Below are 21,494 nucleotides of genomic sequence, written 5' to 3'. Positions count from 1 at the left end.
GCCTACAGAAACAGAAAGAAATGGGATAGACTGAATCTATTGGGGGAAGCTCAGGGATAGGGATAGGGATAGGGATAGGGATAGGGATAGGGATAGGGATAGGGATAGGGATAGGGATAGGGATAGGGATAGGGATAGGGACAGATCAATTCCAGGCTCTCTTGTCTTGTCCATGTATGATTTGTTCCAGTAGCTCACTTACTGTCAGATTGTCCCAGTTCCCCAACATCTGACGTGGACCTTGTTAATCCAGGCAACGTCCAAGCCAGCATGACTCTCTTAGTTCATATCACTCTCATATCCGAGGTAGGCAGGTGAAGTGTTAAGGGGTCTTTGCTCAAGGACCCCTACGGGTAAGGTAGGTATCAGCCGGGATTCAAACCCTGGCTCCCTCATCAAAGGGTGGCGTCTAACCACTATGCTATCCAGCCGCCCCAAAGTGGTCCCAGTGGTGGTAGGGGCACTCAGGGCTGTGACCCCCAAGCTGGTAGAGGGGCTCCAACAGATCCCAGGAGCAACATCAGAGCTCTCTGTCCAGAAGAGAGCAGTGCTAGGAGCAGCTAAGATCCTGCACAGAACCCTCAAACTCCCAGGCCTCTGGTAGAGGACCCGAGGTTGAGGAAGATACATACCACCCACAGGGGTGAAAAGAAGGAATGTATGTATGCATGTAGGGATAAAAATCTAATCAACATCACCATCATCATCATCATCATCATCATCAAAGACAAAGGCCATTTCTTCTTTAGAGATTTGTTGCAATTATGGCCTCATCCAGTCACGGTCGTAGCAATACAGTAAGATAGTAAGCAAGCCTGGGCTTCTTACTATCAACTCTACACAGCAACGATGTGGTGATGCCAGAAGACACGATGATGGGCATATCTACCTGCCTCCTAACTCCTCCCCTGGAGTCGCCTGCTGTGGGCAGTGGCTGAAAGGCGGGTCATGCGGGGGTGGGAAGTGGGGGAGGATGCCTCTTTGAAGTCATATGTACTCAGAGCTCTCCCTGCACACCTGGGTAAGTGGTACTGCATAGAGTCTTCCCAGTAAATCAGGAGGAAAGACCCTGGAGCATTCCCAGCACCTGGGTATCCATCACCCCACCCTGTGGTTCATTTTTTTTTTAATGACAACGCAGAAACCACTGCAGTGTGTAAGCACATGGTTTTGAGGCTCTGCAAAGAGGAAGCGACCAAGATGTCAATTGTGCCGAGGCACCTCTAGATGTCGTGGGAAGGAAATCAAGCCATCCCACCATGCAGTCTTCCTGCCGTAATCAAGGCAAAAGGTTAAAAATTCCAATTAGAATGGGCTCAACACAAAGATTAAAATGCAGCGGGAAACGCCCATCTAATCGGGTGGATATTCCTTCCAGGCTGAGCTTAGCGGGAGGTCTCCTTGATTAAATAAGGAAAGATTCTTTCCTTGAAAGGGATTACTGTTTCAATCAGCAATTCTGAAGCAGTGGAAACTGTGATTCAGCAGGGTGCCTGACCGCAGAGCGCTCCCTCTTGGAATGCAGGATAAGTGCACTTTCTCAGAATCCCTTTCTTTCGCAAGGCCAGAGGCTTAGCTCACCTGAACATAACAGGGCTGGATCGATGCCCTTTCCCCTGAAAATATATACACAGCTCCCGCATTCTCATCCTCCAAGGGAGCACCAATGGCCACATCCGTCCATTTATCCCCAGTGATGTCACCCACTTCTGCAATGCTGGCCCCAAAGCGGCCAAACGTGTGTCCTGGCTGGCCTTTCAAAGCTGTGCTGCTATCCGTGCAAGAAAATGCTTCATTCTGTAAAATGTAAGAAAAATACACTGGAATGCTGCGATCCAAAAGAAATAACTTCCCAGATGGCAGCCCCTGCGGTACAGCCTCTACAAATATTCCTAAAAGTTCTAGATTCTACTTCGATCTATTTTATTAAACATCCCTGGACATATCTACATTATGATACAATTTTAGTCCATCGTGGACTGCCAAAATTCCGCAAAGAATCCCCAAGCAAAATTGTCTGACCCAATTTCTGGATTGTTTTTCCCTTTTCCTTTGGACAGTACCCAGCTGAGACAGGGAGAAACCAAAGGAATTCTGGGACTTGTAGTTTAGTGAAGGTTCTGAACTTCTAGCCTTTCCTCTCATTGCAGAAACCATCATTTCTAGGATTCCCCAGAGAGAAGGAAATATGGTACTCAACCCATTTTGGGTTCATTGCGTAAATGGATCTTCGGTGTTTCACATCTCCGGACACACATACAGTTTCTCTCTCTCTTTCAAAGCCCCGACAGAGCCAGTGTTTAAAACACAGTTTTCCTCAAATGCAACAAGTGGAAGATTCCATTGCCAAATTAAAATGCTTATATGAAGTGTCACACTCATCTCAAATATAAGTTTGCAGTCTTGGAGCTCAGCCTTCCAAAAATATCAAGAAATAATAAAAGCAAAAGTGTCTCCTCAACCTTATCCATAAACTGGGAATTGCTGAGAGGATGCTGCAGATCATTGAAACTTTAGAGCTGTCCAACCACCATTTATTCTCTGTTCCATAGACCCAGAAGCCTCCCCTTTCCTCTTACCTTAAAAAGACAGATGTGAACCCTTCCTCCTGTAATGGCATCGTAGTACATGGGAGCTCCAACCAGAACCAAATCTGTGTTAGTGTCTTGGTTGAGGTCCACTGAGCATAAAGTTGCTCCAAAGTAAGAACCAACCTGTTGCATCAAATAACCACCTCTTAATTTCATTCTGCAGGTAGTCCTCGACTTACGATAACAATTGGACCGGAACTTCTATCGCTAAGTGAGGTGGTCATTAAGTGAGTCATGCCCAATCTTACAACCTTTTCATCATGGTCATTAAGTGAATCATGTGGTCATTAAGTGAATCCAGCTTCCCTCATTGACTTTGCCTGTTGGAAGGTCACAAATAGCAATCATGTGACCCCAGGATGCTGCAACTGTCATAAATACATGCCAGTTGCTAAGCACCTGAATTCTGACCACAGGGACACTGCAATGGTCGTAAGTGCAAGGACCCGTTGCAAGTCATTTTTTTCAGTGCCTCTGTAACTTCGAACAGTTGCTAAACAAATGGTTATAAGTTGAGGACTACATGTACTTCAAAAAAAAACGGAGCAAGACAATCATTTGCATGTTTTATGTTCAGACTGCAGAAGCCGAGGGATGTTACCGCTTGATGCAAGTATTACGCTTTTGTTTCTGAAGAGTCTAATCTTTAGGACTGCAACAATATGTTGTGAAGCATACAGGCAATATCAGGCACAGTTTCAGAAACTCAGGGCGCTTCCACTTGGTTTTTTGCAGCTCTCTAAAATCAGCTATCTTGGAGTTTGGCAGCTGAGCCAACTTATTTCTGGCTCAGGGCACTATAATCCAAAACAAAGTAAAATTATCTTTATCTTTCAGCCATGAAGCTCTCTGCAAAGCTTGGGAGAAATTCCTTTTCCCATTAGCAGGAATTCTTGCCTCTCTTGAAAGAGGTCAACCAGTGGAATGATCAAAATCTGAACCTGAGGCCTAAAATCAAGCTATGGGAAATATCTAGTGTCTTTACCCAACCCGGTGGGTCCACATATTTTGGGATACCAGTCCCATCATCTCCCCCCAGCATGTCCATCCTTGATGCAGTCAAGGAACTTGTATATCAACACATCTTGAAGGTATAAAGGAGTGATCCAAGGAGACATGCCAGGGAGACTTATTATCTATGAAGTATTCATCTATCAGACAAAACTTGTAAAGGGTATCTTACTTCTGCGTAATCACTGTAGCCTCCATCATGCGACAGCTAGAAGAAGCAAGGTCAGATGTAGAAAGAGACTGCGACCAGACAGGTGCATTACATAATAACATCTGAACATTACCAGCTGCCCCTTCCTCAGAGAGGTGATCCACTCTCAGTCCATTGGGGCACACAGACAAGAAAAAGAGACGTAAACTTTGAACCTGAAGATATATGTGTACGTATTCAACCTGTGCCCTTGAATCTCTGCCTAACAACCTTCAGGTCTGAGTAATAGTCTAGATGAAACCTGATGCAGACCCTCCTTCAGAGGTTTTATCTGTGGCCTCAATTCTGTTGGAGCTTTTTTATCTCAGCTCATACCTGTTCTCCTACTTCCTCCATCTTCGGTCGCCATTCCCTGCTCAGGGGTTCATTCTCAAAGTAAACAACTTTGCCGATGTGATCATAGCGAGGGGCTCCCACTACCAGACCATTCCTCCCATTGAACTGGACAGGCTGAGAAGAATAGCCTAAAGGGGAGAGGAAACAGCTAAAATAAGTCATATGATGATACAGGAACCTAGTAAACTTTCAGAAGTTCAATCAAGCTTGGGATGCATTCATTTGGAGGATAATGATCTAAAAATCGTGTCTCAATCCAAAGTCAAATTGAGTCTTTTTTAGGTATCCCATCTCACCCACGAAAAGTAAAGTTTGCCAAAATCTAGTTACTGAGTGTTCCTTCATTAAAACTGCAGCTTCTACTTCCCAAATGCTTGAGGTTGTAGACCAGGGTTTCTCAACCAGGGTTCTGTGAAACCCTAGGGTTCCATGAGAGGTCACTAGGAGTTCCCTGGAAGATCACAATTTATTCAAAAAAATATTTCAAATTTGGGCAGCTTCACATTAAAGAGGTAAGTTTCATTCTTTATTTTTAGTTTAAGAACACTGTCAATGCATATATATAGGCCTACACAGGAAACGAATATAATAATTTTGTAACTTCTGGCCTATATTTGAGCCTGAATGTGCAGGGGTTCCCCGAGGCCTGAAAAATATTTCAAGGGTTCCTCCAGGGTCCAAAAGGTTGAGAAAGGCTGTTGTAGACAATAAAAAAACACATGAAAGCTCATCATAACATCAAAGAGCAGAGCTGCAAAACCCATCAAGTAACATTCCAGAGTGACATTAAAATTAGAGAGAATTAGAGCATCATCTAACAGGATCCTGCGTCTTTTGGGACCAGGAATGCATTCAGAATTTTGACAGTGTTACAGGCGTACTCTCAAAACAGTTGCCATGATGGGCATGATCAATTGCAAAACATGCACCGTATTTGAAGGCAAACTAGTGAACTTGCTTCCTACCATTGAACTAAATGGAAAAATGTAGTCTAACCTGGTTAGAAGAAAGCTTTGTATATCCCAAAATAACAGAGATAATGTAAAAGAGCCCAATCATAATAATTTCAGTAGAATCCCTTATTGGAAAGAGTTGTATCTGGGGGAAATGCATACCGACAGAACATGATGGGACGGAAGGGGGAAATTTGGGGTTTTATTTCTTACCAAGATATGAATTACTCATATCTTTGAGGGTGCTGGAGATATTAATAAATGCTGGGTCCTGGTTGCTGGTTTGATATAAAATCACCCCTCCAGACCAGTCATAGGCTCCCACAGCTCCAAGGACAGGGCCTTTCTAAATCACAGCAAAAAATTAGAGTAGGAATATAGTCAACATTAAGATCAACTGAAAAAAAAAATAAAGATCTGTTAGTTTTAAGAAAAGATTAAAAACTCCAAATTCAGCTGTTAACTTATTGCATAGCACCTCCTACTGTTGTGGGTTGATATTACATTCATACTGGAAGGAGAAGGTGCCCCCTTGTTGGGACTGTTGCCAAATATAGCTGTAGGGGGAGGTAAAAAAGTCACAATGGCAGCCACAACCATGTGATCCAAGTCCTGCCCCTTCATTATGTGCATCGCATGGCTTTATTTGTGCATGCTGCAGCCATTTTGTAGAAAGTATTCCACCTTGTAGAAATCCCTATTTATTATTTGGGCTCCGTTTGATTGTCTGGGTTCATCCATACTACCAGTTGTCCTTAAGGCTGTGGGTAATGCTAGCGATTGGCACTGAATTCAGCATCTGGGGAATCTGCTTTCTGAGTTGTTTTTAAAGCCTGTTTCTGGTTTTCATGACTGTTCATCAGTTATATTAATATCCCAGCTTTCTTCCACAATGGTGATGCATATATCCTGCTTAGACCCAGCAAGGTCACTGTCTCATATACTAACACAGGGGGATTTAGGAATACTTTTCCTGGCCTTTATTTCCCTCCATTCCTCTCTCACATTCCTCTCTCCCAGAATAAGCATTGAAAACTTTGGGGAAAAAATAGGCATTTTCAAAATACAGTTCTGCAAATTTCTGCTAAGCTACAGTATCTCTGGCCATTTCAGCAGCATAGTTCAATCTGGGTACAAGTCGTTTTGAGCACTGTCCCAATACTGAATCTACTACTTTGTGCTGGGACTAAAATGACTCACCGGGATCAGCAGGGCACTTAAACCTTCCTGGGACATTTCCATCTGGAAGGAACTGCTTCTCTGGAACTGGGTGCCTATGGGAAGGCACAGGGACAAACAGGAGAGAATGCCATCAGTAAGGTTACAGTAAAATTGCATCTTGTAATCCTTGCTTCAGTCCAGAAAACAAACAAATGGGTAATTGAACAAATCAACCCAGAGTTCTCACTCTAGGCACAAATGGCTAGGCTCAAACTATCCTATGAACACATTATGCAAAGGCTGAGGTCTCTGGAGAAGTCTATAATTCTGGGAAAGGTAGAAGGAAAGAGAAGATGACCAACAACAAGGTGGACTAGGTTGCAGTTGCAGTGGGTACATCGCTGGAAGACCTGAAGGACATGTTGGAGACAGGTCCTCCTAGAGCAAATCTATCTATGTGGTTGCTAAGCGTCGACATGAAACTAAAATGATGAACCACCGTCTTTTAAAATCCTCCCCAGAATAACTAAAACATTATACCAAGCAGCAAAGTACCACACAAAATTGTGCACAAAAGTCTAAATCAAGCAGCTGGCCTTGCCAGTGACTTCTGCACCAATTCATAAATCATCCGAAAGAAGAGGTTGCAAACTCTTGCTATGCCAGCAGTTGATTCCTTCCAAGTACCAGTTTTTCACAAAACCCACAACTTTTTCCATCAGGAATCAGTTGGCTGAAGTTTAAGCCCTTTTGTGTCTCATTTTGATTCACCCCCAGTATTCTCTACTGTTGTCCAAAATGAGTGCCATGTTCAGAGGGAATATGCCACTCTGCCAGAAAATATCAGGGCAGGGATAATTAAATAAACCACAAAAACCAAATTAGCCAGTCCTAAGAGGATACTGTGCACTCTTTGTCTATAGTGATTCATCATTTAATTTCCATTCTTCTGATATATTGAGCAATTTTACTGCATCTCTGCACTATGCTGGGTTGGATCATCTAGCTACTTCCTGTGCATAAATGGGGAAGAATGATTTGGTTCTGGAAGTCAATGCTTGTCACATCTCTGCCTGAGTCCCTGTTTTAGGACAGCCCCCAAATCAGAAGCTTGTTCAGATCAGTAATACTCAAGAGCATATGGAATGGCTAAGCTCTACTGCAAGTGGATCATTCTCAGAATGATACATCTTCCTTCAACCTCATTTCAGGAAAAATTCTGTACATGAACTTGCCTCACGAGGAAAGAGAAGAAATAGTTCCTAGGTTTGCTTCCTTAAAGCCCCAAGATTACCTTCAATGGCAAAGATTTTGTTCTGCAACTGGTCCTGGATGCTTTTCAAAGCGTTAAAATTATTGACTTTGAAAACGTGGTCATCATCTGGCTCAGATGCAATGTCTTTCAGTTCCTGTTGGACTTTGTCTGTTGAAAAAGCACTGCCAACCTTAATGTGGGAAAAGAGAGGAGGACATCTCAAAATGTGCCCTCTGGTTCCTACGGCCCTCATATAAGTTCATGCCACACAGCCGCTGCATTTAGCAAATGTTCAGCACGGCAGAAAAAGATTGGCAACTGAAAGTGACTGAGCAGTCACTTTCTATCTCCAAGGAAACTTGGAGGTTATATACACCATGATTATATGCATTATGATTCCCAGGTTAGTTGCATGAAGTCCCAACAGTAAAATCTAGCACAAAGTCAGTATAAATGAACAGTATAGGTGGAAAGGAACATGCTTTTAATAAAAAAAGAATTCATTGTGCTGAAAGACACATATATACACAAGTTTCTGAATTTCCTAACTTGAGGCTGGGATGGAGAAGATAAAAGGACTTGAGGACCCCCCCACCCCAACATTAAACACAACTGAAATCAGCAGCTGGTTCTTCAAAGATCTCAGAGAACACCTAGATATGCCCAAGTAAAAGAACCTCCATGTCCACAGTTCAGAAGAACTGTGGTTAGTTGTTGGTATGGGTGTGAGGAAGAGGACAAGTCCTACAGCCAGAAAAATAAAAAGAGGAATCAAATAAACATTTCGCTTTCAAACCTCCCAAATTCAGAACTTCTGAATTTCAGCATTTAGAATATTAAATTTTAAAATTAATACCTCTGTAGAAAGAGGTACCAATTTACTTCAGACAAGGAATTTCTGCTGATTGCCAGACAAGCAGAACATTGCATGGGAAAAGGAAAGCAAATTAAATTCTACTCGTTTCTGGCCTGCTCTCCTAGGATGTCAGATATTTTTAAGCATTGAAGGTGACTCAGAACCAAACCACACATTACTCTGTGTTTCATACTTCAAGTAAAATAACAAAAACAAAAAACAATGCTTTTGGCAGCATCTGGCCCACAATCTGGCTTACATTTGGAAGCTAAGCAAGGTCAGGCCTAGTTAGTTTTTAGATGGGAGACCATTAGGAATCCCAGGGCTGTAGCTAGATTGGGAAGTTGAATTCTACTCCACCACCACCACCACCAATTGGCTTCATCGAACTCTAAAAACATAGAGAGGTAAATGTGGAGTTTTGCCTTCACATTTACCACCATCTATTCCTGGGGAATAGCCTTGTGTGGCGCAGAGTGGTAGGCAGCAGTACTGCAACTGAAACTCTCCCCACGACCCGAGTTTGATCCCAGCAGAAGCTGGATTCTCTCTCGGGTAGCCAGCTCAGGTCGACTCAGCCTTCCATCCTTCCGAGGTCGGTAAAATGAGCACCCGGCTTGCTGGGGAAGGTGACGACTGGGGAAGGCAATGGCAAACCACCCCGCTCTATAGTCTGCCAAGAAAACATCATGAAAGCGGCGTCCATCCAAAGGGTCAGACATGACTCAGTGCTTGCACAGGGGACCTTCCACCATTCCTGGGGGGCAGTGGGGGGAATCCAGGAGTTGCTAGAACTGATTGATAAGACAGTACTGACAGATCCATATGCACAGAAACATTCACACAACGTGTAGACAAGTAAGCTGCTTCTGAATGAGTCATGTGAAATAGAAAAGCACATCCACCCTTGGAGCAGTAGGATTTATCTATTTTTATACCATATTACTGGTTTCATCCTTACTGGGTTTGAACCCTTTAGAATAACATCTGGCTACCTGCACCTGATGATTCCTAGTATGGATGAAATCAGTAATATGGTGCCTCCTAGTAGTCAGTATAACTGAAATACCACACAAGATATACACTGGGTAAAAATATTGGGGGTGGGAGGTGGGTGGGGCAGAATGGAAGTCATGTAAAGCCCCATACATGGAAGCATGACATAAGATAACATCTGTATCTCTCTGCTCTAACAGCTTAAGAGAAGATGCAGGGCCACAACTAGGGTCTGTGTCACCCGGGGCAAACATGGATTCCAAGCCCATTTTGGCGCCCCCCCAGCACTCATTTTGGCACCTCCCCAGCGCGGCGCCCAGGGCACGTGCCCCGCTTGCCCTCCCCTAGTTGCGGCCCTGAGGAGATGGACTGTATCTACCAATCTAGAGAGCTTCTAAATCAGGGTTTCTCAGCCAGGGTTCCATGAGAGGTCACTAGGGGTTCCCTGGGAGATCGCGATTTATTTTAAAAATTATTTCAAATTTGCGCGACTGCACATTAAAGAGGCAAGTTTCATCCTTTATTTTCAGTTTGAGAACACTGTTAATTCATATCTACAGGCCTACCCATGAAATGAATATACTGTAATAATTTTGTAACTTCTGGCCTATATTTGAGCCTGACTGTGCAGGGGTTTTCCGAGGCCTGGATAATATTTCAAGGGTTCCTCCAGGGTCAAAAGGTTGAGAAAGGCTGCTCTAGATGCAGTATCTCTTCCTGCAACTACTGTAGTGATTCCCAAAAGCTGGATAGCTCCTAAAGCTAATGGACTGTATATAATCTAAATTCCACAGGGCTGTGGGTTCAGTTCTGGGTAGAGGGTTTGAACCCCACCAAACAACATCTGGCTACCTGCATGTGACCATTCCCAGTAAGGATGAAGCTGGTAACATGGTGTCTCTTGGTGGTCAATGTAACTGAAATACAAAACTAATCATATTCTGCCACTGGGGCTCCTTAGAAGATCCTTACCCCGATAGCATAACGGATGATCCCGGCTTGCTCAGCCTCTGGTATCACCTGCCAATACTGAGCAATGTCGTTCCTCTTGCTTCCATCGGTTATCACAATCAGGATCTTCATCGCCCCATGCCGGGATCCCTTTTCTGCAATAAACAGTTCCCTCCTAGAGTCAAAAAGGGAAGGAAAAGCGAACTGTGATTCAGCTCCTGTAATATTTTCCAAGAATACCGACCAGTGGAAAAGAGGGGGAGGAAGAGAAAGGAGAGAGAGAAGGAGAGGGAAGACTAATAATGAGAAGAAGCAGAAAGCAAGGATTTTCAGCGGGAGGGACAGAACCTACACAACTTTGCGGATGGCTGAGGCTGTTTTGGTCCATCCATGCAGCTGCTCCACTTCCATTACGAGGCGTGCGGGGTTTTGACTCTTGAAATTAAAATGTTCCCTGAAGTTCCCTGAAAACTGCATGAGAGCAAACTGGTGCAAGAAAAGAAGCATATGGTTAATATGTCGTGTTCTGCATGAGGGTCACTCAGAAGGATAATGGGGGAATGGAAACATACTGTTTCAGAACACTTTTCTTTTCAAGTTATCAACTGTGGCAGGTCTATTCAGGCCACAGGCAAATGTAGTCAGCTTCCCCAAAATCCAAACTTGAAATGCCAAATTTAGATGTAAACAGAAGGATCCTTTTGAAAAGACCTCTTATGCCCTCCCAATGCTTTTTCATAAAGGAAATTATATTGACTGGTTGAACTCAGCACTCCACTGCCTGTGGTTCTAAAGCACTTATCATCTGAGGTTTTAAAAAATTAAGATAAAATAACATCTCACAATTATTGCTAATAAACATCACTTTAAACCTGACTGAAGCCCTAGTCTTTGTATTATAAATGGTGTAAATGTATTGGGTTTTTCCCAGTGCTTCGCAGAATAGCCAGAGACCATCACTGCCTGAGCAGTAAAGACTCAGAGGGACTTAGCAGACCCTTGTCAGGGTTACTCAAACCAGCGCCTTGGATGTCCTTATCTTGAATGCACCCAGGCCAGAACATCACTGGTGAAAGACAGCTCCCCCAAACCCTTATTTTAAAAATGTGTCAGCAACTATCATGAATAAAAATAGTAATCTACTATACAATCTATCTTCTATCTAATCTCCACACTTAACCATTTTCTGTGAGTGACTTTCCCAGCATTCTACTCTGAACTCTGCCACTGATCATCCATCTATCCATCCATCCATCCATCCATCCTTCTTTCTGTTCCAGAAGCTTAGGCAGACAATTTTAGCTTCTTAATGGATGTATATGCATTATGCAGGGCTTAAATATATGCAGAATAATCACATTTAAGGAGAAAGGATGTAGTCTTGCTGGGAAAGTATATTGGCCCATTTAGCATTTCTATTTCTATTCTATTTCTATTCATGACCCTCATCTTGATTTTTTTCAACCTTCCCCCATGGATCTTTTCCACCAAGTGCCATTTGACTTTTTAGATCCTGGAGAATGAACCTGCAGTATTCTTCATCATGACATTCACTCAGCCACAGAGCAACTTTTCTCCTGTTTCTATGTGGATTTAACAATTGAGCAATAATTAACAGACAACTAATATCCTGCAGAGGCAGAATGTCTGGAGAAGGGTGTCAAAATTGGCAAGAGAATGGATGGGGCTTGCATTAGGCATTCAGTCCACCATTCCACCCTAACCCTTTAATTTAATAGCACTAACAATAGAAAATGTTGTTAGCAACCACTGCAAATGACAGGGGCACACATGGAGGAAGTGATACTTCGATAGCAATGGATTGGGACGTGACTTGGCCCAGATCACTGGAGAATTGGGCAAGGCGGGCCTGCAGCATGGCCCTCCCTCCATGTCCATTACCAAGCTATCTCTGCCAGACAGATTCTCGATGACCTCAGAAACAAATTGCTTCATCTTTTCAAAATCTGCCTTCTGGATGCTGCTTGAGCCATCAATCAGGAAGACAATGTCAGTTGGATGAGGGGTGCATTCTGATGATAAATATATGGAGAGAGAAGCACAAATACATTTATATGACCCATCATGCTATTCCCTTTCCAGGCCCATCAGTATCAACCTCCATTGCCCACCATGGCATTGGTCAGTTAAGGCTTTCGCATAACACTTTTTATTAAGAGAAGGAAAGAACAGACTTAGTTACCAACCTTAGTCATATCCATGCCTGATGCAGAAGTTACTACTAACTGTAAAACCAATTTGGCACATTTTGGCTGATATGCCCCAGGTACAATCCAAGTCCAGATTTATCCATGCATGCTCAGACTATTCCATGCAAGATAGAATCTCTAATTTAGAGATTATTTTGGAAGCCACCATATTCATATGCCACCAGTGAGGAAGTCCATGCTGTGTCATGATTTCCGCAGGAATCACATTTTGGGGGCTGTTTAGAAATGTGGCTTCCTTACGTTGTTTTATATGCTTAGTTTCCCCTTATTTATTATTAAGGGCACTGGTTTAAATGTGAATAATTAAATGGCATAATATGACACAAACCATCTTTTGAAAACATACACAGGAGATGTGTGTTTTCCTGGGCTTTTTTGTTTTCCTCCTTTCTACTTGTTTGTGAGGCAAATAGAAATTAAGGAAAAGGGAATTTGAACAGAGGGACAGAGACATCAGGGTAGTTTCCCAGGGAGTTAAAAGGAATTGAAAAGAGGAATCTACATTTGCAATGCATATATTCAGTTCTGTTTTGCTTAGGTAAGGGAGCTTTTCCTGTTTCCTATTGCCAGTGTTTAGTTTCTCCAAAACAGTGAAATCAGAAGTATACAAGTGTGCAGAGTATCGGCAGCGTTGCCTCGTTCAAATTGGAGAGAATAAAAACGATTAAAATAAGCTGCTGTCCATCTCTGTTTCTACATCTGGGAAGAGGAATCTCAGACCATACATACATATATACATTTATACATATATAAATATAGTACCAGATGTGGCAGTGCTTCAGTAGACTAGTACTTAATGACCTTCACTGATCTCAAAAAAGCTAAGCAGGGTTGAATCAGGACAGCACTTGGAAGGGAGACAGCAGCAGTAGTCGGGAGTGGGACATTAAAAAAAAATCCCAATACAAGGCAATGGTCAACTACTTCCATCTTCTTGAGAGAAAGCTACATAGAGACTAGGAAGCAGGAGTTTAGCAGTGCATTTTCCAACAAACTTTATTAGAGGCAGAAGCTTTTGTGAGCTGTAGGTCACTTCATCAGATGCATAGCCTAACCCAGTGTTTTTCCACCTCAGCAACTTTAAGATGCGTGGACTTCAACTCCCAGAATTCCCCAGCCACTGGCTGGGGAATTCTGGGAGTTGAAGACCACGCATCTTAAAGTTGCACAAAAGCTTCTGCCTTTTAATAAAGTTTGTTAGCCAGAAAAGGTGCTACCAAACTCTTTCTGATTTTTAGCTACCATAAACGAACGCTGCTCTTCTCCTGCAAAGTAGTCACTGTAAATAACATACATTTTCATTGAACTGTGACTCCTCGGGGTTTTTTCCCAGCCAGTCATTGCCAGCTTAGACCTATCAAGTTATGGGAAGTTTGGATTTTTTAATTCTAATAACTATCACTTGTTTTCATTGAACTGATTTCCAGTTTTAATGCTCATTCACCCAGCTTTGAGATTCTATTAGAATTTCAGGGTCTACATGCAGGAAGTATGAATATTTAGGTTATATATTAACTTTCACACTCCTAAACTATAAGAACGAAAAACCTACTGTTAAAACAAAAATAAAAAGAAGTGTGATTCCCCAAAAATTATTTATTTATTATTTATTTATCATATTTCTTTGCCACCCATCTAGTAGTGCAATGACTCTGAGTGGTTAAATCTCTTTTGTCCCTCCCTCCTTCCTTCCTTCCTTCCTTCCTTCCTGATCTTACCTGGCAATGATTCTGGAAAGCGTTCCTTTTCTTGCAGATTTTGATCCAGCAGAAAACAATAGCCATTTGCATGCATATTTTTCCCACAGGCCCGGTGCACAGTGGGGCCACACACCTTAAATAAATAGAAATCACTGAAGACAAAATGGAAACCAAATTCTCCATACTTGGCCTCCAGAAGGCAGGTCAGGGGCAAGCAGAGGCATCTTTGCTGCTTGAGGCAAAGTAGGAAGCCACACCCCTTTTTCCCTCCCAAAGCTATTTTGGCACCTGATGCAGATAATCAGAGCTTCTCCTTGGCCATAGAAATTCAACAACTATAATAGTTATTTTCCATCCTGTTCTAATATTTCAAATCAAGGAACATCTGGCCAGTTTAAAATGCTATCCTCCAGTCCACAGGGTGGTATCTTGTATACACTTGTTCTGTCTACGTAACTGGTCTCTACAGGTAGTCCTTGCTTAATGACCACAATTGAGACGAGAATTTCAGTTGCTAAACAAAGCTGTCATTAAGCAAATCCAACCTGATCTTACCACCTTTTTTGTGGCAGTCATTAAGCAAATCACCATGACCATTAAGTGAACCACATCATCATTAAGCGAATCACACAGTTCCCCATTGATTTTGCTTGCCAGAAGCCAGCTGGGAAGGTTGAAAATGGCGATCACATGATCATGGGATGCTGCGACGGTCATAAATGCAAACCAGTTGCCAAGTGCCCAAATCATGATCATGTGATCACAGGAACACTGTGATGGTTGTAAGTGTGAGCACCAGTTGTAAGTCAGTTCTTTCAGCACTGTCATAAATCTGAACCATCACTAAACAAATGGTCATTAAGTGAGGACTACCTGTACTTGGCCTTGTCAAAGAGGACAGGTGAGGTCCTGACAGTTTATGGTAAAACAAGTTCAGGTACAAAGTTATGTGGGAAGATTTCCTGCCAGTGGGGGAAACATCCCACAGCCACTCCCTGGCTATGGGCAGGGGATGAAAGGAAGAATGTGTTATATGGAAATTTCTCTAAAGAACAGTGAGTGTGGCATCTTTGAGCCAAAACGTGGGGGATATGTGGATATGCTAGTTCAGGGACAGTCATGGGACCAGAATTCCAGTTTTACAAATACCTTTTACAGATAAAAATTGTATCTAGAGAGAGAGAGAGAAAGAGGTAAAGATGTTCCCAAGGCAAGCTTGATTCCTGGCAAATTCATTTTCTTGGCACCAGCAGAAATGTTTTCTTCCCGGATGTTTGGTCTTCGCAGCCTAGCCTGCAGCAAAACTCTCACCAGTTTTTCTCAATCTCAGCAACTTCCAGCACTTCAGCTCCCAGAATTCCCCAGCCAGCCACATCTGAAAGTTGCCGAGGCTGAGAAACACTGACACCCAGTGAGGCAATACCTTTGTGTCTGACAGCTTATTTCACACACACGGCAGATGTCAGCAAAACACCGTATCAGCCCTTGGTTGTCCATCTGAGAAAGTACATTAATTCTATTTTTAGCTCTGCTTTCTGCTTCTGAACTACTGCTTTCTCTCTTATTTTGGCATTAAAAATAAACTTTTTGGGAGGTGGGGTGTTAGGCTTTAATGGTATGTCATATTAACATCCCTTTCCTTGCCAAAGGGCAACTTAAGAATAATACTGTAATAATTCCTGAGCTAGAATTTTATTATTGCTATCCTAGGTTTAAAACACAACACTTCCATAAATAGAGAAAGGGACTTGTTCATTGTGGAGGCCTATTGGTGGAATATTTTCCGCAAGGGACAATAAGTTTCCACAGCTGTGAATCATGAAATTTTCGGTGCTGGGTAAAAGAACTTTTAGCTGTTGCTTTGTTTTTAGGTGAGATTTAAAAGCCATCACTTAATTGTGAAATGATTCTTTTGTGAGCTGCCTTGATAGTATTTATCTTTAAGGACCCAGTGTCAATATACCTTCCTTCCATCCTCCCTCCCTCCCTTCCTCCCTCCCTTCCTCCCTTCCTTCCTTCCTTCCTTCCTTCCTTTCTCCCTTCCTCCCTCCCTTCCTTCCTCCCTTCCTCCCTCCCTTCCTTCCTCCCTTCCTCCCTTCCTCCCTTCCTTCCTTCCTTCCTTCCTTTCTCCCTTCCTCCCTCCCTTCCTTCCTCCCTTCCTTCCTTCCTTCCTTCCTTCCTTCCTTCCTCCCTCCCTTCCTCCCTTCCTTCCTTCCTTCCTTCCTTCCTTCCTCCCTCCCTCCCTCCCTCCCTTCCTCCCTTCCTCCCTCCCTCCCTTCCTTCCTTCCTCCCTTCCTCCCTCCCTTCCTTCCTTCCTTCCTTCCTTCCTCCCTCCCTTCCTCCCTCCCTCCCTCCCTTCCTTCCTTCCTTCCTCCCTCCCTTCCTTCCTCCCTTCCTTCCTTCCTCCCTCCCTCCCTCCCTCCCTCCCTCCCTTCCTCCCTTCCTTCCTTCCTCCCTTCCTCCCTCCCTCCCTTCCTTCCTCCCTTCCTCCCTCCCTTCCTTCCTTCCTTCCTTCCTCCCTCCCTTCCTTCCTCCCTCCCTTCCTTCCATGCACTCAAGGCATCTAACACTTCTCCTCCCTCCAAATAATATAAAACAGTAAACATAAAATCATATAAAACAGTAGCTAACATAAAATCATATAAAACAGTAGCTAACATAAAATCATATAAAACAGTAGCTAAAATCTTCATACTTCATCCAACTTAAACAGCCTCGCTGAAAATTTCTTAACAGTCTTTGAAAATTACTGTAATTTCCAGTTTAGTTTGCACCTAGCAAACTCGCAGTCAACCCCTATTTCCAGATCAAAGCAAGCACACACACCATTTAGTACAGCTAGCAAAAAAAATAGCTTCATATTTATTTATTAAACACCAGCAAACATTAAAAAAAATAGTTAATTGGCAAAACAGGACAAAGGCAGGCAGGCAGGGAAAGAGATATGAAAACAGGCAATAATTTACATCATCCATATATATCCACATATATCTACTGTATATTGCAGAGTTTTTCAAACCTGGCAAATTTAAGATGGTGGACTTCAACTCCCAGAATTCTCCATCCAGCAGTTCTGGGAGTTGAAGTCCACGCATCTTAAAGATGGCAAGTTTGAGAAACACTGCTATATAGCAAAAGGCCCAGACCTTTTCAGAGTCTTTGGAAACAATATTATGGGTAATTAGCATGTACAGTCCCAAAGGGATGGTCTTTGGTTATTCCAGCTTTAACCTTTTAATTTACATAACAGTAGCAAAGATGGAAAGCAGGACACCAGGAGTTTCCCTCCTGTATTCTGCAGTATTAAAGAAATAATCTCATGGAAAGAATTATGTATGCAAGTTCATTTCACAGACTAGGAGTAGGGCATTTATATACCTACCAGGACCTGATCATTCAGAGCAACCAAGGACAAACCAAGGGACATATTGAAAGCATCGCTTGGTCCTGTAAGAAATATACACTGATGAAGATGATACACTTCCCCAGTGTACTTGGTACTTCTTCCAGCATAAATCCCTATCAGCTAGGAGCTTACAATTTTAAAAATATCCAGGAAGGACTCCAAATAATTCATTTCTACAATCCTGAACCTTGTGTAGTTCAGCCAAAGCTTAAAGTCTTTGTTGTAACTAGGCTCAGCTCCTGACCATAACGTGCCACCCTTCATGGAACTGGTCTCACTCTCCATTCTTCTGAATTTCCAATCAGATGGAATTTCTTTCCTCTGAAAGATACCCAGGAATGTGGCCAGTTCCTTCTCCAGTCCTTGCAAAGGGGCAGAATTCCAATTCCCAACCTAACTCTTTCCCTTGAACGCAACCACCCAGGTAGGAAACCAAGGGGGTCTTCAAACCTACGTTGGATGCTAATCTCTTTACAGTCACCAAAAGGGTAGGTGCACTGGTAGAGTTTGCCTGTTTCGTTCACCTTTCCTGTCTCGAATGGGGCCCCGATAAGCACCCTGGGAAGAGAGAACAGAAGGATGATTAAGATTTGCACAACCCCTTCAACATAGTTGGCTCTTGATGATGCAGTATATACAAGATTAGTGGTCTCTAGCGAATGGAGAAGAACAGGAAAGAGAGAAGCCAATAGGGTAATATTGATGTATTGTCAAAAATACGCAGAACATATTATGCTGATCTGGGGGAAAACTATGATAGATGGTAGATGGTAGATGATAGATGAAGAGAGAGAGAGAGAGATGCAGATTTAGAAATAATACCGTAACATAAACAGAAATACAAAGATTTTCACACCCACTATTTTATTGATGAAGTGACTTCTGGGAATTGCCAGGTGCATCGATGAACATGCACTAGTATTTTGCTAGCTGCGCTGTCAGATTCTTCAGAGCAAATCTGAAACTGAACTCAGCATGAATGTCACGTCTTAATAGCCTCCTCCTTATTTAAATTATTTGGAACTGCATGAATTCCGTTGCCTCTCTAACAATGTGGGGATCATCTGTAATATTGCACCAGAATGTTGATATTCTCCAGGTTCATTTTATGAACTGGCCCTTGGAATTGCTGCAGAGCTAAGGCTGTGCTTTTTAACCTAACATTCCCTTCGTGTACTTTAATTAAAGTATTCTACATCAGTCTGGCCATGCTCTGCATCTGATGAAGTTTGCTGCAGCTCACAAAAGCTTAGGACTTTTAATAAAATGTGTTAGCCAGAATAGGTGCTACTAGTCCCCTGATTTTTTGCAATCCTGGGCTGAATTTCTTTATAACCACTGGAAGACTGCTGGCATCAGGAAGGCCCACAGGGAACAGCATAGGAGAAATAGTAAAATAATGTAGAGTTTTCAGCTTCCAGAAACAGGAACTTTCAGGCAGGGAAGAAGTAAGGATAGAACACGAAAGTTAGATCAAGGCATCCTGAGCTTTGTAGTGGGTCTCAAAAATCACTTTCCTCTTACCTATTCCCATTCTGGGCAATACTTATCCCAAAACTCTGGCTATGCCCTTGGAAGATAGTTGGCGTATCCACATCCACGCTGAATCCATAGCACCATGGCACCAATACTGTTGGAGATAAAGCGACTTTGACTGTACCTCTTAAGTTCCACATTTCTGCTTCCCCAAACAATGAGGACACAAACACAACTTGCTGTTTCTCAAGGTTCAGTCAGAGGCATTGGGCCAGAGGTGCCTTTATAATCTTGGTCTTTTGCTGTCACCATTAAAAGCTCTTATATGCTTTAGAGAACCATAAAGTCTCTAAAGCAGTGTTTTTCAGTCTTGGCAACTTTAAGATATGTGGACTTCAGCTTCCAGAATTTCGCAGCCAGCATGCTTTTCTTCCCTTTCTTGTACTTCTTTCTCTTTGATTTCTTTCTTTTTCTTTTCTTCTTCTTACTTTATATTAGTTTGTATTAGTTTTTCTATATCTATCTATCTATCTATCTATCATCTATCTACCTACCTATCTATCTATCTATCATCTATCTATCTATCTACCTACCTACCTACCTACCTACCTACCTACCTATCTATCATCTATCTATCTACCTACCTATCTATCTATCATCTATCTATCTATCATCTATCTATCTATCTATCTATCTATCTATCTACCTATCTATCTACCTATCTATCTATCTATCTATCTATCATCTATCTATCTATCTATCTATCTATCTATCTATCTATCTACCTATCTATCTATCTACCTATCTATCTATCTATCTATCTATCTATCTATCATCTATCTATCTATCTATCTATCTATCTACCTATCTATCTATCTATCTATCATCTATCTATCTATCTATCTATCTATCTATCTACCTATCTATCTATCTACCTATCTATCTATCTATCTATCTATCTATCTATCTATCATCTATCTATCTACCTATCTATCTATCTATCTATCTATCATCTATCTATCTACCTATCTATCTATCTATCTATCTATCATCTATCTATCTACCTATCTATCTATCTATCTATCTATCTATCTATCTATCATCTATCTATCTATCTATCTACCTATCTATCTATCTATCTATCTATCTAATCTGTCATCTCTAATTTCTTCCCTTTGGCTAGCATGTATCTCCTACCATTCATTTTCACTAGAAGAATTCATTTTGTTCGGTCGTGAATAAGTTTACACACTCCTATCCCATTCTCTTTTACTTAGCTTTATTTTAAATAATCAAAACCACGCAGAGTGACAGTTTTGACATCTACTGCCTTTTCTAATCAGCTTCTTTTAAAGCAGGCACAGTAGTAAAAATGGATACTTTTCACAACCAGGAATCAGGAAATCAGGCTCCTTAAAGACCAGTGCTTTTGAACTCTAATAAATGACTTGGAGAGGCTTTAGCTAAAAAGCACAGCTCCAACTTAAAACAATTACAAAATGTACTCTATTCTTGTCTTAAAGTTACCAGTTTCACATTTCTACTCCCTTGGCTGGATGTGGCATCATGATTTCCCCCTTTGATAGGGAGAAGCAAGGAAAGTTGTTATAAATTGCTTTGCCCTGAGCCATTGTTAGCACAGGAAGGTTTGTGAACCTGGTGGTGGAGCCACAAGGCAAGGCAGCTTGTAGCAGACAATGCAGCTAGTCGGTTTTAAAGGGGTAGGATCAAATAATCTTTTTAAATGACTGCTATGGCAGAGGGGAAATGCTAACCTTCTGGTTGAAAGTTGCTGCGTTTTGCAACTGGACTTTACAGGTCAACGACACACTTTAGTTTTAGGACCTTAATTAAGGCAAAGAAGTTCGCTTGTTAGATAGGGACGTGGGTGCCCAACTAATGCCCTGATTTCCCTTGCTTGTCACTCACCTGTGCCCAGGTAGAAAAGCATTGATGGAAGATCCATGCCTGGAAGGATAAAAATTTAGCCTGCAGTCAGCTTGGTCCCCAAGGAAAGAAAATAAAAACTCTGAGGCCGCCTTGCAGGGAATTTGCTGTAAGGGCTAATCAGAGAGAGGTTTTATTTTCATGCTAAGAAGAAAGTCCAGCCCTCAAGGGATGGGAGGGGAATGGGAACCAGCACTAAAACAGGTTGAGAAGGCAAGAAATGCTACAGGAGGGGAGTACAGAAAAGATTATTGCCAAAACTAGATATAGAATTAGTGTGACTAAGTTAAAACAGGACACTTCTTCTTCCTCTTCTTCTGTCCCCTAGTCTCTATTCCCTCTCTGTTTCCTGCCCCCCAAGACCTATCTCAAATCAAAACCAGTTTTTGGTTTGCAAAGGCATAGATGTGCTT

General features: G+C 42.2%; 1 protein-coding gene across 1 annotated transcript in view; it reads right to left on the bottom strand.

Moving 5' to 3' along the window:
• Positions 1–21,100, bottom strand: part of LOC134496782 (integrin alpha-D-like) — a 36,892-nt gene extending 15,792 nt beyond the window's left edge. The window contains exons 1-14 of the mRNA XM_063302494.1: positions 21,064–21,100; positions 19,183–19,288; positions 18,113–18,216; positions 17,635–17,699; positions 14,271–14,385; positions 12,224–12,354; positions 10,674–10,807; positions 10,343–10,496; positions 7,558–7,708; positions 6,303–6,376; positions 5,316–5,448; positions 4,129–4,277; positions 2,580–2,714; positions 1,582–1,797 (exon numbers count right to left, since the gene is read on the bottom strand). Of these exons, the coding sequence (XP_063158564.1) occupies positions 1,582–1,797; positions 2,580–2,714; positions 4,129–4,277; positions 5,316–5,448; positions 6,303–6,376; positions 7,558–7,708; positions 10,343–10,496; positions 10,674–10,807; positions 12,224–12,354; positions 14,271–14,385; positions 17,635–17,699; positions 18,113–18,216; positions 19,183–19,288; positions 21,064–21,100 (1,704 nt within the window). The remainder of the gene's footprint in view (positions 1–1,581; positions 1,798–2,579; positions 2,715–4,128; positions 4,278–5,315; positions 5,449–6,302; positions 6,377–7,557; positions 7,709–10,342; positions 10,497–10,673; positions 10,808–12,223; positions 12,355–14,270; positions 14,386–17,634; positions 17,700–18,112; positions 18,217–19,182; positions 19,289–21,063) is intronic.
• Between the last annotated feature and the right edge of the window lie 394 nt (positions 21,101–21,494).

This window comes from Candoia aspera, chromosome 4, assembly GCF_035149785.1.
Source record: "Candoia aspera isolate rCanAsp1 chromosome 4, rCanAsp1.hap2, whole genome shotgun sequence".
Classification (NCBI taxonomy): Eukaryota; Metazoa; Chordata; class Lepidosauria; order Squamata; family Boidae; genus Candoia; species Candoia aspera.
Note: the sequence above shows the minus strand (reverse complement) of the source record. Positions and strands in the feature narration are given on the sequence as shown.